This window comes from Aythya fuligula, chromosome 25, assembly GCF_009819795.1.
Source record: "Aythya fuligula isolate bAytFul2 chromosome 25, bAytFul2.pri, whole genome shotgun sequence".
Classification (NCBI taxonomy): domain Eukaryota; kingdom Metazoa; phylum Chordata; class Aves; order Anseriformes; family Anatidae; genus Aythya; species Aythya fuligula.
In genome coordinates this window covers 2286164-2304696 of record NC_045583.1, presented here as the reverse complement: position 1 = coordinate 2304696, position 18533 = coordinate 2286164, and the positions used below count along the sequence as shown (strand labels likewise).

The window sequence follows — 18533 nt, the reverse complement described above, 5'->3', positions numbered from 1 at the left end:
GAGCCTGTGAAATGGCCGCGCAGGTCGCCGCGGTGCGCGCCGTGTCCCGGGCCGCTGAGGAGCCGCCCCCGCTCCCCTCAGGGGACCGGCCCGGCCGGCCGCGCGGCACCGGGAGGCGGCGGCGGGGCCCTCCCGGTGAAGCGGCGGCTGCGGGGGGCGGTAAGCGGGCCCGGCTGAGCCAGCAGCTGCTGGCGGGGCCCGGCCCGGCGGAGCCGCTGCCCCCGGCCGCCCTGCCCGGCCTGCCCGCCGCCGGCCTCTTCGCCTTCTCCCCGCTCGGCCTCCCGCCGCCGCCGCCGTCCGCAGCGCTGGAGGAGCGGCGCCACCACCACCACCGGCATCGCCCCGCCGCCGCTGTCGCCCCCGAGCCCGGCCGCCTGGCCGCGGGGCAGCCGCAGAAGGCGAGGCGGAGCAGCCCCGCGGATGGTGCGGCCGGGAGGCCCAGCAAGAGAGGTGAGCGGGAATGGGGAGGGGGCCGCTCGCAGCCCAGGGCCCGGCGGTGAGGGCCCCGTCCCGGCTGGGCTGAGGGGGAGAGGCTCTGTCAGCGCTGCTCGCCGAGGGCTCGCTCCGTGCCTGTGTTGTGCAGCCGGAGCTCCGGGAGCCTTCGTGTTTCCCCTGGTAGCGATGCAGGGGGAGCTGAGAAGCAGGTGCTGTGTGAGGATCGGGAGCGCTCCCAGCCTGCTGTCATGCTGCTGCTGGGCAGAGCTGCCCTCGGTGCAGCTTCAAAACACAAGTGCTCAGATAGTAAAGCTTCCCTCTTACTGTACCTACGTTAATGTAGACTAGAAACGAGAAGCTGCTGGTTTTATTTTTATTAAATAAATGCTTCAGTTTTTCAGACAGGAACCTGGATTTAAGGTCTCTCTCTCTCAGTACAGTGCAGGATAAGTGTTTCACAGAAAGCCTCTTAGTATGAGCGCACAACGCGATCAGAAGCAACTGCGATAAAGTTAATATGTTGTGGATTATGCTGCAGGAGTATGCATGAAAGTTTTGTGCCAAAGAAACCTAAAACGTACGTGCTTACGAAGGTTAGGTCTGTAGCATAAACTTGCTAGTGCTGTGTGAAGAAAGAGATAAAAGCTGCTTGGTTGATAAAGACGAAGTGATCATGCAGAAGCGCACTTCTCGCTGTTGTTCAGTGCTGCTAAACCACTGTCTTTGAATAATAGCTCTCAAAGCTATTAGAATGTAATCTTCAAATTTTAGCTTGATGAGCGTTGATAAAAGCTGAAGGAGTACAAGGAGTATGCCATCTTAGCCTGGGAATGCTTCTGTGTGCCGGTTCTAGGCCAATAACCAAATAAGACCTTCTTTAATGAAGGCTTAAACAGTAATTAAAATTACCATCTGAATTCCAGATTTGCAAAGGAAAGCTGTTTGCTAACAAAGTCTGAAGCTTTTCATTATATGTCCTAGACTGCATATAGAGTGGGTTTTGGGAGGGAGCTATTTTTCTCCTTTCACTACTTCTATTTCAATGTATAATCTAATCAAGCTGCCTGTTTCTTGCTTATATTCTTATCTTTGGCCACAGGTAATAATAAACATCTCCAGTGTTTTTTTTTGTTGCTAATAGTGATAGTGACTAGGGCGTTCAGTTGTGTGATAACTTCAGAGGAGCTGTTATTGGCAGTGCTGTTATTCTACCTTGCTGTGGGAACCCGTAGTCTGCTGATGAGATTTTTTTGGTATATGAAATGCTGGAGTCTTTCCACTTCTTTAAAGTAAAAACTGTATTTCTATCAAGACTATCAGGCATTCCCCAAATGTCACTGTCAAGCTTCCTCTGATACAGTGGTTACTCTGACTAATCCTGGGACCCTGTTGTGTTCAGAGGATGCGGCAGTGGAAGGGGGTCTGGGTGGCTTTTATCCTGAAAACGGACTAGCGTTTGATGGATGCCCCAAAATTCAGGGTGCTAAGTGTAGGTCTGTTATTAGGGAGTATCTTCAAACAGGAAGATATTCTTAATTAGAACTTGAGCTTATCTGACTTCTAAAAAAATATATCTATAATTAGTATAAATAGAAATCCTTCAAATAAGACACCTTTATCTAAAAATTAACTGAGAAACACCTGCAAGGAAGTGTTCCCAGCAGCCCTGTGGACACTTGAAACTCTTCTGTAGTTTCAGCTTGGACTTGGACTCCCTGGACACAGCAGGTCTAAGATCACCTGTGTGGTTAGTCTGCTTGTTGCAGCTAGCGAAGCAGTATCTGTACGTCCTAGCTCAGTGACTGAGTAAGCTTGTGCAAGCTTCACTTCTGAGACTTCCAGGGAAGCTGGTTCAAAGAACTGTACCAGTTGTTTTGGTGTCTCAGCTGAAACCTTTCTTCTCAAGGTTTCCATGGTTGTAATGAAAAATAAGGACACTTGCTGTCTGTAAGAGCTCAGGCATAGCAGCAGTCCTGTGGAAAACTTGTATTTCAGGTCCTAGGACAGTTGTACGAAGGTAGCATTAAGCAATCAACTATTTCTTTGCTTCGTGAGTAATTCTGTTCGTTACAGCAGGCTGTTGTGAAGGTCAGCCATCTCAAGTAAAGAGTGCTGAGACCAAATTATTAATGACACAGTTAAACACCGTGGTTAAACTAAATAACTTCAAGCTATGTGTGTTTATTACAGCTTTTCCTCATAGATCAGTGCAATACAATTTTTTTCTTTAACTACAAGTTAGAGCAAGAGAATAAAGATGGAATAGAAATTGTATCGCTTTGTGGGCAAAGAAAGGAAACTGTTAGCACAAGATTTTGTGCCATGGGAAACTGGTGAAAGCTTAGCTGTTGTGTGTTCTAGTCAGCTATTAACGTCAACAGCTGGCCGTTCTGATCCCCATAATGGTCCCGGCAGTGCGGCACTTAGGTATGTGCATCATTGGCATAAACCAGTTCTTTGATTTGAGCAGATTAAAATTCTGACAATTGAGCTTTTTAGCAGCTGAGCATCAGATTGCATCTCTGTCACTTGCTACATTGTGTGAATTATTTCTTAACACTAAAAGATAAGCAATTAAGCTGCTACATGTTGCTTGACAGAACTGATTCTTAGTACTTGTTGCCCTAACCTTTCAGTATTTTAACTTGGAAAAACTGAACCCTAAAAAAAAGTGTAGGGTTTTTAGCTCTGAATTAACTATATAGTCAACTGTAAAACAGGCTAGGACAAGGTGGCTGAAAACATGGATGTGATATTTTGATACTTGTGTTCTGATAAAGGCCAGTATGCGGTCCCTCGGGGGGCCTTTCAGCAAGCTGTTAACTGAGGACTGAATGCCTTGGGATAGTTTTTGAAGAACTGCGAAGTCTGGTGCCAGTTGAGTAGAGCAGACTTAAAAACACATCTAATTGCTAGTATGTCTAATAGGCTTCTGCAGTCCGAATGACCTCTTTTTGCCATGTACTTTGCTTTCTGCCATGCCTTGTGCAGCCTGGTAACTGTCAGACTAAGCAGGCTGTGAGAGTAGTGCTACCAGTTAAAATCCTTTTTTGGACATTGTCAGACAAAAGATTATGTATTAATGCACAGCACAATTTTCTGGTGAAACCAGATACCAGCTGTGTTACAAATAGCTTTATATTTTACTTTATCAGAAGTGTCAGCTGGATTTGAAACTTAATTTTGTTTAGCAATATCCTCAGTGTCTTGGAAATATCAGTTCTAAACTTCAGTAAGAAAGATCAGTAGTCAAAGATTTTTTTTGCCAGAAAGTGAACTGCTCTAAGTTTCTTTTTCTTCTAAATGTTAATAACGCTTGCACATCTTTGGCAGCATTCTCCTTTGCTTCTATATTTTGGATCCAAAATCAGGGAGGTATTCTGGAAGGAAAGTCTGAATGTTATGCATAGTTGTTTTTCCTCTTCCCATTCACTGCCTTAAATGTCAGAAGTTAATGATGCATCTTAATTTAGATGCTCTGAAATAAGCATTCCTTTTAAAGGTATTCTAATGAAGTTGTTACGAATCAAAATATTTCTAAAATACTAAACTTGAATTTGGGTGTTCTTCTTAATTCAAAGCTTCCTTGCATAACAGAGGTGTACTGCATGTTTTTATTCTATAATTGTCTCGTAAGCCAAAAGACAAGGTGTTACCATTGGTCAGTCTTTGTGGGAATAGATAGCCTTAGGAAGTGAGGTCTTCATTCATTTTGTATGAATATGCTAGAATTGCAGAACTCTAATCTCCTCTCTGTTATTGCTGCCAGAAACTCAAGACGAAAATGGCAAAACCCAGCGAGCTGACAGTCTTATAATGAAGAAGATAAAGAAAAAAAAGAAAAAGAAACACCGGGAAGATATGAGAGGAAAACGCCTGAAGATGTACAACAAAGAAGTGCAGACGGTGTGTGCTGGACTTACTCGCATTGACAAAGAGACTTTGTCTCAAGGACATTGTGATAACTTAGAAATAAACAAGGAATCCTTCAGGTATCTTAAGGATGAGCAGCTCTGCAGACTGAATTTGGGTATGCAGGAGTACCGAGTGCCCCAGGGAGTACAAACACCATTTGTGACGCACCAGGAGCATTCTGTTCGCAGCAGCTTCTTGAAAACTGGCACTAAATTTAGTAACTTCATTCATGAAGAACATCAGTCTAATGGTGGCGCTCTGGTCCTTCATGCTTACATGGATGAACTCTCATTTTTGTCTCCAGTGGAGATGGAGAGATTTGCAGAAGAGTTCCTTGCTTTGTCATTCAGTGAAAACGATAAAAATGCAGCTTACTATGCTTTAGCAATAGTACATGGAGCAGCTGCTTATTTACCAGACTTCCTGGATTACTTTGCTTTTAACTTTCCTAACACTCCAGTGAAAATGGAAATTTTGGGCAAGAAGGACATTGAAACAACAACAATTTCAAATTTTCACTCTCAGGTAAGAACAGCTTAAAGGCATGCAAGTTGTGTAACATCTGGATTTGAGTAATTTCATTAATACAGAGTGGGGATGGCCTAAAATAGGTGAGGCACAATTTTTCCCTAAGCAGGTAAAGATTATGTTGGGACTTCTACTGTGATTGTTTCTGCTGAAAGTTCTCTTGTGTGCGCAGTGAATCACATTTCAGACACCACTAACCCTGACCTGTAGACAGATCTCTACTGGTCTTCCAAGGTACTGGTTTATTTTCTGAGCTGGGAAGAACCCATGCTGTTTGAACAATAGGCAAGTCTGTATTAACAGTTGGTTAGATTGCAAAGCAAAACCAAAAAAGATCAACTGAAGGAAAAAGCAGTTGTAGTATTTGCCTTTCAGTGCCTTTCAGGTTCAGTATGTCATGCATGGTAGATGAGTTTTTTTTAACATCAGCAGCTGATGCAGGGTGTTACTTGGTAGTTGCTTTCCAATTTCAGAGAGATGAGTGGAATGGCTTCTAATTTTCATTGAAAAAGACTTTCACTTTACTGTGAACATCAAGGTAGTGTATAGGCTTAAACTACTTTAAATTCTGTAGAAGTAAAACCTTTTCATCGTTGGTTTTGGGAAGAGAAACTAAGCTCTGAAAGCTAGTCCTAAGAGTCAAGTTCTCTCATGCAACTTAAATGGATGTAACAATAGTAACAGCTAGCTTTAAGAGGTTTTAATCCTGGAGTCTTATACTGGACTCCTGTCATCAAGCTTGGGAAAGTCTTGAATATGCAGCAATGTTACACTTTAGGTAAGTTTGTAGCAGATGGAATTATTTTTTTTCTCCCTCAGTCTAGACTGAAAACAGATTCAAACTGATGCTTCTTTCTAAGCCTTTAGATGAAGTCAAGGTCTCAAATACTGGTCCTTTGGTTGGAAGGAAAAATCTGGAATGCCACAGTCCACTGCACTTCAGCACTGCTGGAACAGACGTCCTTTAGCAACAGACTTTGACACTGTAATGCTTGTGGTGGGCTGTCTGGATCTCTCTGAAGATTACCAAATAGTTGTAAGCTAGATTTGCATTGGAAAAGCAGTTACTGCCTTACGGAGTTACTGTATGGTGACTTGCAGTGTCTTTTAATAGTGTCCAGCATTTAGCATAGTAAACATTAAATTAGTAATTGCACTACTTAGCTTATGAGCTTCTTTGACAATTGATAGCTCTGCAGCACTTACTTTAGAACAGCTTCTACTTTGTGGACTAAGTAATCCCTTGCTCTGACAGCTGCATCAGAGTGCATATTGCTCCAAGATCAGCTCAATGTATGAGCATACAGACAGCTGCTATCAGCAGAGCACTTCTACATGATGCAATTTTCTGCATGTGCTATACAGATGTGAGGCTTGTCTATAAGCTAGGTTTCAAAGCCTTCTGTATTACTTACACCATGTTCTCTGACATCATGATTACATTCTAATTTACTTTGAGTGTATGTGATGGTCCCCTAAAATAGCTAAATGGTGCCAACTGGATATTTAACAATAATACTCTTTCCTGGTGGATGTCTTGGTCTTGTGAACATGAATAGCTTGTACTATAAATATATGTGAGGAATGTATGGTAATGAATAAGAGGCTTCCCAGGGTTACAGTGTATGCTGGTATTTCAATTCTATTTTAAGTACTCTAAACTTGAGTCATGACACTAGGTTCAGTTAGGTTGAAATGCCTCTCGAAACCCAGCTTTGGCATGTCTGGTTAATCTTCTCCAGTTGAAGTATGTTAGTGTGGTTCACACACTGAACAAGCACGTATGGAAATAGCTGTCACACTTCTAAGACAACTGAAACACGAGTATAGGCAATGCTATAATAGTTTAAAGATGCACTTAAATGCATGATGGCTTCAACTATGGCAGATGCGTTCTGCTAAAGCTCGAGTCCTGCAAGCTAGCTTATCTTTAGAGGTGGCTAAAATGCTCTGCTTCAGAGAACAGCAAGGATAACTCAGGCTTATGGCTATTCCTTGGCAGCACTAAGGAATGACCAATTTGTTTAATTTACACTTCTGGACCTTCCTGTATGAGAAAACATGCAAAACAATTATGTTATAGAACATCATGCCTTTGCAGATTAAGCGTGTCACAGGAAGATTGTATGCTCTAACGCTGATTTTATTGTCAGTTGAGGATGCTCAAGTAAATCACCTCAATTTTAAGGTGAACCTTTTGTATGTGTGAACTCATGTGCTGTACTGAACCATGCTGTGTTGTGTCAAGAAATCAAATTCACTGGAAGTTAACTTGAGTGCTGGCTTGTACAACGTTCAACTGTTTTTGTACCTGTTCAGACAAAATGAGTATCTATAGGATGTGTCTTCTATTCGAAGTAAGGTCTTGAATCTGGAAGACTTCACGAAATCTAATGGTTAGTTCATTTGCAAGGTGAATTTCTCTGTTCTCAGGGCAGTGAGAATAATGCAAACTGAATAATTAAAAGCAAATCACTCCAATGTGAATTTATATTATATCATTTTTGATTTCTGTATATTAAAATATTTAACACTGAATGTGCTGTGTTTTTGCTTGTATTGGCTCTGGCTTATTCTAATACTGAAATGCCTGTTCTTTCAGACAGCGATGAACATGTTTCTTAGTATGCAAGGTCCTAGCGTAGTCCATATTGTTAAGACCACAAATACTAATACCACTGAATTGTGTTAGTGCAGCTCTGAAGGAATTGAGGGGAGAAAAGCTACATATTAGGGAATTTTTTGACAATATTAAACTGCTGAAATCTAATGCTGATGACTACTGAGGTGCTTGAGATGAATACCCCAGCCTGCTGGGACTGCAATGAGTTGGCAGGTAGCTTTTAATAACTTAAAGCAATATAAACACTTGAGAATTAAAAAACAGCATGTGTTTACACTGAAACTAAACAGAAATCTGGGATTTCCTAAAAGTATTTTTAGTGTCTTCTTTCTAGCTCTCATTCTCTATTTTTGAATCTCATTCCAGTAAATTAAAAGTACTGTCAAAGCTCCTAGTCTTCTCTTCCTTTTGGAAACACTACTCTTTAAAGGAAAATCTTGCATGTGGTGTTTACCAGTTAATTTTGACTTTCATGACAAACACCTGTGAAGTACTAGTGAACCTCAAGTCATTACAGTAGACCATAACTCAGCTGGAAATAGTCTTTCTCATTTACTTCAATAGCACCAGGCAGTTAAATTTAACTGGTTTAAGGACCATAGTGTGGATGTAAAGCCGTGTATCTGCAGGGAGAGGTGATGTGGTATAGCAGGGAGCTTTAGGCTGAGGAATAAAGCTGTACATGAAATCATCTTTGGCTCCTCCTTAGCTTTTCATTGAAGTACCAATGTGTCTGATCACTACAGAACTGTCAACTGGCTATACACAAAGCTAAACAAAGACCCTGGAAAAAGGAGTGAACTGAACTCCTATAATTATTCCCAGTATCTGTGATTGCTGCTACAGGATAAAATTGCAGCAGTAGCTCTAAGTCTTTATTAATCTATCCTAATTTATTTTTAATGACTTCATGGAGTAGTTTAACTACACTTGTTTTATTGTCTGAAAAACTAAGCGCAGTGCTTTAGAACTAATTACTTCATACACATCTCTGTGCTGGGCTGTAACTTCTCACCACTGGAACCATATGATGAATATAGGGAGGCTGCTGAAGGGTGATGGAAGGTTGGAGTTCGGATGAATTTGAGAATACAGACTTACTGCAGAATTGGTGATCTTTTAAGACTGAATAGCTGCAGCATCTACGTACAATGTACTCTGTGGCAATGTGGCATATTACAGCTGCAGTCCATACAAAAAGGCTAGAGAATGATGGAGTCTTGCTGCTGGTTCTCCTCTGGGAATGGGAAATTGGCAAGAAAAGTATCCAGATGATCTGAGAAAGTGGGACACTGCTGCATGGGATGTCAAAAAACAGATTAAGGTGTTTCTGGTCACAGGTGTGACAGCAGGTTGTTACAAATGGTAATCTTAAGATTGTTGTAGATAAACACTGAAATGTACACCTGACCACTGATTTCTGGTTAGACCTCTCAGGTCCCGAAGTTCATTGCTATCGCAACATTGTCAGAACCACTACCTGCAGGGGACACAGATTTTTCACTGGTCAGAGGGGAAGACCTTCAGGACACGCCTGAAATGAAGAATGTACATATTTCAGTAGTATACAGTTTGAAATGAAGAAGCAATACTCAGCTGTGCTGATAAATAGTCTTTCACCAGCAAACGGAAACTGAGTTGCAAAGAAACTTCACATGGCGATTTTCTCAAGTCAGCATGAAAGCATTGAGTTGTTCCTGAATTAGTCAGATACTAACTTCCTATTATTCAACCTATAGAATCGTGTGCTATCAGTCATTTAAACAGGAGTTATTTTCTCCTGGGGTACCCTACAGATAAGGACGTTCCAAACAGTGTCTTTGCATATTCCTAGAGACATCTCTAATGAAATAGTTGTAGGTTTGTATGGACACTGGGCTATGGCCTAGCGCATTATATTAAAAATGAATCTCTTGAAACTTAAGTGGTGGTGTTTTTTCCTTTCTGGCTACTCAGGTCAATCGAACATACTGCTGTGGAACCTACAGAGCAGGACCAATGCGGCAGATCAGTCTTGTTGGAGCTGTTGATGAAGAAGTTGGGGACTACTTCCCAGAATTTCTAGATATGTTAGAAGAATCTCCATTTCTGAGAGTAAGCAGTAACTTGTGGTGCTTTCTTTAAAGACCTACAGATATTTAAATGATTATGAAGTTTCATATATTTTAAAGTAATTAGAAACCTTACAAATATTTTCTCCATTGATGTGTTTATCATTGGAACTACCGAAGATTGAGGTACGTTCTTTCCTGTGCCCAAATGAAAGTTGAACTGACTTGCTACAGTCTTGGAAATAATTCAAAAATTAAGTGGAGTTTATTATCATATATATACACACACTACCTAATCATTTATCTACTGCCCTAAAACCTAAGTTAGGTAAAGGGAGCTTGCAATATATTTTACCTCTCAGAATGTCAGTTTTTATACTATTTCTCTGACAGTAGGTTCAAACTAGTTTTACTAAAGACACTGTTTAATATATCCATCTCATCCAGTGCTTTGTGCTCTGTTTTCTTAGATGACTTTGCCCTGGGGTACTCTTTCTAGTCTCAGACTTCAGTGCAGGTCACAAAGTGATGATGGTCCCATAATGTGGGTGAGACCAGGAGAGCAGATGATCCCAACAGCTGATATGCCAAAATCACCATTCAAGCGACGCCGGTAATGTTTTTTTCTGTATTAAAGGCAAAACAGTGCAGTTACATATGCTTTAGATTTGAGAACAAAACTGCTATTTTATATATAATTAGTTCTTTCAGAAGGCTGATTCACAGGCTGAAGCTTTACATTTTAATTTTTCTTTAAAAATTGGCCTAGTGAATTAAGCCAAATGTGTTATTTATGATGGTTATTTTATTTCATCACTTTTTATTTTAATATGTCTTTGATCAATGCTTCATTAATACTGGCACCTGTTTTGATTGTCCTTCAGGAGATATGCTTATTCAGCTAACTTCCGTGGAAAGAACTAATTGTGTGGGTGAAATGCTCTTAAACATATCAGATCCTTTATACCATTAGAGTTGGATTTTAATATTAGTGCTAAAACAGTTGTGATACTGTCTTCCTTCTCAGGAAATAATATGGTGCACATATATAAACTTGCTATCTTTCTCAGAAAGAGTGTGCTGTAGAAATTTTAGGAGTTTAAGAATTGGAAGCGTATTTTAATCATAATTTCCAGCAGAATTTCTGGAGGTACTTCTAAATAATTAAATAATTTAGTATCTGTTAAAATAGCTCTATTTTACTTGCCATTAAGTTTCTGGAAGAATGTTTTTACCACAGGTGGAAAAAATATATATATATTTTTAGCAATTGCATTTGTTATTTTATGAAGTTTGATCTCATAACCTGAATTGTACTTAGTTGTATTTGATTCAATCTTTTATTGTCCAATACCTAGATAAAGTCAGTCTTTGATTTTGGAGCCTGCTGTATACAATACTTTAGGAGTATTTTAATACAAGCATTTATTTTCTGAGTAGTCTGCCATATTTTTTAGTATGCCTTTTAATCATGTTATAGGTCAATGAATGAAATAAAGAATCTCCAGTACCTACCTCGGACCAGTGAGCCCCGTGAGGTTCTTTTTGAAGACCGAACGAGGGCTCACGCTGATCATGTGGGTCAAGGATTTGACTGGCAGAGTACGGCTGCTGTAGGTGTTCTGAAGGCTGTGCAGTTTGGGGAATGGTAAGTACCACCAAAATGGGACTATTACCATGGGTGCGGGCAAGTCTAAATATTTTTCTCTCTTAAGAAAATTTGTTGGAAAACAAGCCTCATTAAAGAAGTTGTCTAAAGCCTGTACTGAAATAAATGCAGTCTAGAGGTGAGAAATATAGGCTATGTATCTATTATTTTCTCTCTTGTTGAGGCAGTACAAAAGTTGTAACAGCAGTCTGCAGAAAATTTTAGTGACATACAAAAAAAAGCCTCAAGATACCACGCCCGGACCATCATCTCTGATTGTTCATTTCCTGAGCAGGTATATTAATGCAACTCTTGTAAACAGTAATCGAAGATCAGTGATGTAATTAACTTCATAGCTACAATGCTTTTTCATTTTGTGTACTTAAGGCATTGCTGTTGATCTTGCGTAGAAACTACAGACTCTCATGGTTATTTTGGACAATTACAGTAGAATTTTGGTAGCATCATTAACAATGTTATTAGATTTTCATACGAATAAAGCTGCCAGAACTTCCTTTACCGATTCACAGCCATTAGACAAAAAACAGCTGACTAATATTGTCATTACAGTTTCAAAGTGCTGCATTGTTACATTTCTTTAATCAGGATTATTCTGTATAATTGTACAATGGAAGAATTGAGGTAAGTTTTGACTTCTAGAATTTACAGGATACTTCGGTATAGCAGCAATTTGAACCTCCTTGTCTGACATGTCAGTATAGTATTTGTCCACAAAAATCATCACTTCTGTTGTGCATGCATCAGTAAAGTAAAATGAAAAAAAAAAAAAAAAAGAAAAACCTACAAATAATACCTACTTTCCTAAATAACATGCATATTTACTGAGGAGTGATTAGACTTCATGTCCAGAAGAAAACTGAAGCAGCTTGTTCAATGAAGCAATTATCTATAAGTCAAGTTGTTTAAAAATTCCTGTAATTATCTCTTTCTAGGAGTGACCAGCCTCGTATAACCAAAGATGTGGTTTGTTTCCATGCTGAAGATTTCACTGATGTTGTGCAGAGACTTCAGTTGGACCTGCATGAACCACCAGTGTCACAGGTATTTAATCTTTCCTACTGACAGCTCATTCTTAGTATTTTGGAGATAGCTTCTGATAGCTTTCAGATTTGCTCTATAGCCAGCCCTTCTGCATCCCCAGTGGCTCTCAGTTCTTGCCTCCTTTAAGCAATTTTCCTTGTTTCTTTTCCACCAAGCTGGGATCTGTGCTGTGAATCACTTTGTATTCTTCTGCCAGTCTCACCTCAGTGTCTTAGTTTTACAGTTATGATGACTGAAATAACCTGAGACCAGCAACCCTCACAGAGCAAAATCTACTGATCTGGAATAAATGCATTACAAAAAGTATACTGTAGAGAAAAAATATACCACTGATATGTCTCCAGTATAAAAGTAACTTTTTTTTTTGCATAAAAGATTCTGGCAGGTATTTACTTGTAGTTGAGTCCAATGGGAATTACTTTTCCAGTTTTTATCTCAGATACCCAGGTTTTAACTATACACTTTGGAATTATTGATGGGTGTCTCAGGTGACTTTTCCACAAGGTCTTTCTTTTTTTTTTTTTTTTTAACTTGTCCTAGGGGTTGCAATGATTGCTGCAGGCACCTTGCCATTGGGACTGGAGTGCCAGCTTTTATACTGTGTCAATACCTTTAAACATTCATCTCGCATCTTGACATCTCACATCTCGACATAATGCTTGTGGAATGTTTCATACTTTTAAGTAATTTTTCAACAATGTGTGGATTTTCAATTGCTTAGTAATAATTTTGAAGATAAGAAATGGCAGGTATCTTTCACAGAATCACAGATTTACTGAGGTTGGAAGTGACATATTAAGATCAAGTCCAGCCCCTCTGCGCAAGCAGGTTCAGTTAGGGCAGGCTGCCCAGGACTGTGTGCAGTCAGGTTGGGTTGTTATCTCCCAGCACTATTTCTGGGTGGAGGTATTGCTAACTTAATGTTAATCATTTTCTTTCTTTCTCCATTGGGTTTGTTTATGTTTGTTCTACCTCCTGTTGGTAATAAGAGGTCTATGCAGTATCTAAGTACTGAAGCCTGCTGGGTAGGTAGCTCCCTGTACTAGCTAGTAGTAACAAACAGTGTCTAGAAAGTATATGCTATAGGAACAATTTTAAATTGATTAAAAATCATGTATGCCTCTTTCTGTCTTTTTAATACCCTGATGTTGCCTTAGGATATGAAGGCATCTAAACTCAGTTCTGGCAGCCAAAACAATGCAGCCTTATGTCAAATCTACTGTTTTCAGCTATGACTGTAGAGTGTTTTCAGCTGTTAATCATCCTCTCAAAGATGTACACATTAGATAAATGAGAGTTGGATTTTTTTTAATGTAATTTTAAAAAATGAACTCTTACCTGTTTGAATAGCTGCATTCTGATCGAGGTACAAAGTGTGTTGAAAATAGGTGGATACTGAATTGTTTACCCTGAACAGAGTATACCACTAACTTTACCATCTTTCCTTCTCCCAGTGTGTTCAATGGGTGGATGAAGCCAAACTAAACCAAATGAGACGGGAAGGCATTCGCTATGCTAGAATTCAGTTGTGTGACAATGACATCTACTTCATCCCTAGAAATGTCATTCATCAGTTCAAAACAGTGTCAGCAGTCTGCAGCTTAGCTTGGCACATAAGACTTAAACAATATCACCCTGTGGGGGAGACTTCTCAAAGTACAGAAAGCGATTCAAACTTGAACAGTAGCGTTCCTGGAAAGACAGAGTCAGAAGGTGAATCACAATGTGTGAGTGTAAAAATAGAGGCTGAAGAACCAGGTACAGAAATGCAGCTTACAACAGGGGTGCTTTCTTCCTCTGTTTCTTCAATATCAGGACTTGTGCAACCACATCAGGTGGCCCAGCCCCTTCCAGCTTTTAAAGTAGAGTCTAATCAGCAACACAATCCACAGGGTCATGCAGGCTCTTCTGTGTGATATGTATATAATCAAACATTTTTTAACAACTTTTTAAAATTTTGATGTGAAGTTATAGTTTTATAACTGGCTTATGTTTTATTGGAGAAATCTTGCCTATAATTCTATAGAGAAAGGTGACATTCCAAAATGTCAAGCATATCTTTTTTACACAGATTATGCAAAATTCAAGTTGTATTTTAACCCCTTAGTACAACCTGTAACAGTGGTCTACCACTTCTTTCTGTTTCAGTAAAGAGATATTGAATATCTCCTCAAAATCAGAATGAAATTCCTCCAGGAACATAAAATGATTGAACTGTATTGGTCAGTGTTATTTCCCTGTTTTTACTTTATTCTTCACCAGAAAGTGATGTTTTTGTAGAAGGCTTACAAAGAACTTTCCCATCTCATTTTAATTGCTTAAAAAAAGAGAAAGCACAGCACTTTTGTTGATGTTTTGTGAAATTTTTGGTATGTCTGTTGTTGACATGTTGGTTTATATACAAGTTGGTTTATATACAAGCTCTAGAAATTGATCTGTATTTCTTACAGTTCCTACAAAGGTGATCTGTAAAATTAACTGAAGAAAGTGTCTGATCCTGTTGAAATGCAATGACTTACTGACCTAACACTTTTCATAGCACTGCTTATTAGTATTTGGTGTGAGGGTTTTGCTTCCAAAGTACATCTTCCCGGAACATGATTAATATTAGTGTCAAAATCAGAGAATCTATTGGTAGTCTTATGGAGGAAACTGCTATCTTTGAGCACTTTAAGGCTTTAAAATGCTAACCAACTTGGCAGCTTGTTTTGATCAGGTCGTAATATATGTCCAATGGAACCACACTTTCCCTTGTACTGATGCACTTAATATAATAGCGTTGAGTTGGTAACTGACTTACACAACAAGAATGTCCTTATTCTAGGAAGTTCTGTATTACTGTTTCACAATAAAAAGTATTATGGCATTGGACTGCTGTTTCCATGTGTAGCTTTTGGGTGCCCAGGTACTGTGGAAAAATCAGTGGCACGTGCTAAATACGTAGAGTGTCAGCTATCAACAGTTCTTGAACAATCTTTCAATATTTCTAAATGTTAATGTGTAATCTGTATTTGACTTTCACTTACCCCATTTATTATTGCCCTTTCCAGTCATCAAAAGGAAGAGTCCTGTCCCTCTCACCCTCTCCCTTCCCCCTACCCACATTTAGAGTACAAGTTGGGTTTTGGTGCAAGTTAAGCTGTGTCCAGATAACTTTGTTCTGATCCTCAGTGGGGTAGGAAAGATTTGAAACACTATGTTAGACTAGACAAAAGCAGAGATGCTGTGTTAGTTCTGGATGCATCTTTTTAATATCAATTATTACTCTTCTCTTTATAAGGGTCTCTAAAATATGTTACTCTACGATAAATCTTACTTTGTGCAATATTGTTTGTGTAGGCTTTTATATACATATTAGCACCTCAATGTAGAGGTCACTATTTTAAACTGATAGAAAAATAATCATCAGAAGATACTGCAGTGATTAGTTAGAACCTGTATTACTCCTTATGTGTATGTATGTATTGTCTTCGGTACAAAAATGAGGACTAGGAAATATTTCAATTTAAAACTAACTTACAGATTGAAGTGGTAGTGACTTGTTTAGTAATCTGTGTAAATAAGGTGTTAGAATGGAAAGCTTTTATGATAAAATGTGATTCATGCAGGGGTGTAATTTAATCTTAGCAGAAATTCTAGATGATCCAGACTGGTTCATAAATGAGCAGTCTGTTTTCTGGTGGGTTTTTTCCACTTTTTATGTTGAGAGGAATTTCATAGCTTTAAGGGTTGTGCAAAGTAAAATTCCTCACAGGCAATAGTGGTTTCAGTTCATCCTTCACATTTGAAGATTGTATTACCCAAGGGTGTTCTTTCCTTTAAGAAGTCTGCTAGTCTTCCAAGTGCCCGTTTTCCTTCTCACATGTGCTATTCTTCGGTTGTGTTAGTAGAGGTACATAATAAGGTGGGTGTTCTTTGTCAGCCAGCACTGTACAATCACTCAGGAATGGACAAATCTGCAGCTACTTCAGTGATTCCACAAACATCTTAAATGGCACAATAAACTACTTAAGAGCCCCTATACAGCAAATTGTCTACTTTATATTAAAAGCTGAAATAGAATGAAGGGGGAATCAATGTGGAAGCCCTGTGTAAATTCTAATAACATTTCTTAAATGGATAAAGGAAGGAGACCAGAGTGGCTCATGTTGCTTGTGGATCTCTAGGTTTAGTGAAATCTGTGCCTATAGCCTGACATACCACAGAAACGCTCTGGCATCTCTTTGGATGGAGGGAAGTGATCTGTAGTACCATGCGCTATTTACATTCAGTTCAATTACTAACGTGATATCTATCTAATATCAAATTTAAATATAGAAATGTACCTTCAAATGGCTTGAATGTTGCTGATACTGTTCTAGCATGCTTGGAAGACTGAGGAAGAGCGGAGCAAACTGTATACAATCTTTATAAAAAACTGTTTCCAAAGTAAATTCTCAACTTTGTTATGCTTTAACCAAAATGACGTACTGCTTTCAAACTCCACCTCAGATCTGGATGTGTAGTATGGGAGAGATTGCTTATGAAGCTGGTCGCCAAACTTTCTAGCCATTACTTTAGAACCACTTCAATTCCACTGAAATCAATAGAGCATAGTTAGAACAATGCTTTGATGTGAAAGATGCAAACATTTTCCACAATAATGTGTGGAATGTTGATTTTTTTTAAGCTATGGCTACTCAGAAATGAAGTAATGCATTGAAACCATTTAGTGTACAAGCAAAACAAATCTCTGGTTAAGTCAAAGTAATTATTTCTGAATATATCTCACACTAAATAGCTGCTTGAATTTCTCCAAGATTTCATAAAAAAGCTTATATGTAGAGATAATCAAACTGGCATATTTCATGAGTTGTTTTAATAGATCTCAGGAGTGCCACCAGGAGAGATGCAGAACAGTTCATAAATACCAGTGCTGTTCAGTTACTATAAACTATGAATTCTCCGTTTATGTGGCTCCTGTGATGTTTGTGCCTAATTTCTTTTTAGCTTACGTCATCAGCAACTATCTAGAAAAACACTCGTGCTTTGTACTGGGGGCAACTACTCCTTGACCAAGTATTCTGTCTAAGCCTACAGGCTTAGGGTTCTATTTTCAATACAGTGCTGTTGATAAAAACAACTGTCAGGATAAAGAGGAGTGGCTCAGTTGCACAAGTGAACTAGCAGAACACAGTTTAAAGATGAAATAACAGTTATCTTCGCTTTCCTCTCTCCTTCAGCCATGCTAGAAGTCGTTCTGTGCAGGTACTTGACACATTCTCTTCCAGGAAGGTGGGACACTCACTGGAGTGTTCTCAGGGGATTTATAATAACCTTTTTTTGTAGGTTCAGATCTTGCCATACAGAAAAAGGGCTCCGTACTGTACTCTGTCAGATCTACACATTACAGTTTAGTTCCCCTGGACGATGCTAATTGTCAGATCTTCTACCACAGACAAAAGTTAAAGTCCTCCTGTCATGGCCTGCCATTTTCAGGTCTCAACCAACTGAGTGATAAACTCCTGAAATCCGCCTTTCCTAGGAACGCGAAGCGCTTGTAGGCGTTCGCCTGTCTAAGGGGTGCAAGAGGAGCATTTTGGTTTTTCCCCCAGAAAAGCAACCTTCCCCCCCGAAGCCCTGCGTGCTGTCCTTGCGTCTGTCCGGCCACAAATCCCACCAGAAGCCCCCCGGGGCAGGGCGGCCCTGGGCTGCCGTAGCACATGGCCCCAAGAAGCGTCACGGGGGCACTCCGAACTGCGTCTGAAGGCATACGTATGCTTCTGGTTTCTTTGTACAACGTGTAAAGAGAGTTCTGTATTGCTGTTTTTGTGGTTTGATTTGGATTGGCAGCTAAGATTATTATTTTTTTTTTTCTGTGGTTTTAATTTATCTAAGGTCTTTGCCTACAGAGGACGTGTACAATTGCCTGGAAGACTGTTTGCTTTGTGCGGCCTTAGTATATTTATTGACATTTAGCAAGTGTTTTGCGAGGTTTTTACGACGAGCGGTGTAAGCGCTGTGTGAACCCTCTGCCGCGGTGCATTTCCTCCGGTAGCTGACTGTACGAGAGTGTCAAACTGTTAAGCTATTCCTTTGTAAAATAGTCGAGCGGAATGCATAGAAATTTTTTTTTTTTTTTCTTCCTGTAAAGTATTTTTTTAAATAAACAAAGTCTGATTTTGTCCCTTTATCCCCGCCTCGCTCCTTGTCGCGCCTCACGGGGGCGGGCCGGGGCCTCTCGGCGCTCCCCTCACGCTGCCCGGCCCGGCCCGGGGCGGCGCCAGGCGGC

General features: G+C 39.9%; 1 protein-coding gene across 1 annotated transcript; it reads left to right on the top strand.

Moving 5' to 3' along the window:
* The first annotated feature begins 11 nt into the window (after positions 1-11).
* On the top strand, positions 12-17649 carry RSBN1 (round spermatid basic protein 1). Its single transcript, XM_032203000.1, has 7 exons — positions 12-450; positions 4205-4875; positions 9458-9595; positions 10023-10165; positions 11033-11200; positions 12154-12262; positions 13717-17649. The coding sequence occupies exons 1-7, from the start codon at positions 12-14 to the stop codon at positions 14176-14178; spliced, it is 2130 nt and encodes a 709-aa protein (XP_032058891.1). The 3' UTR covers positions 14179-17649.
* Positions 17650-18533: the final 884 nt, after the last annotated feature.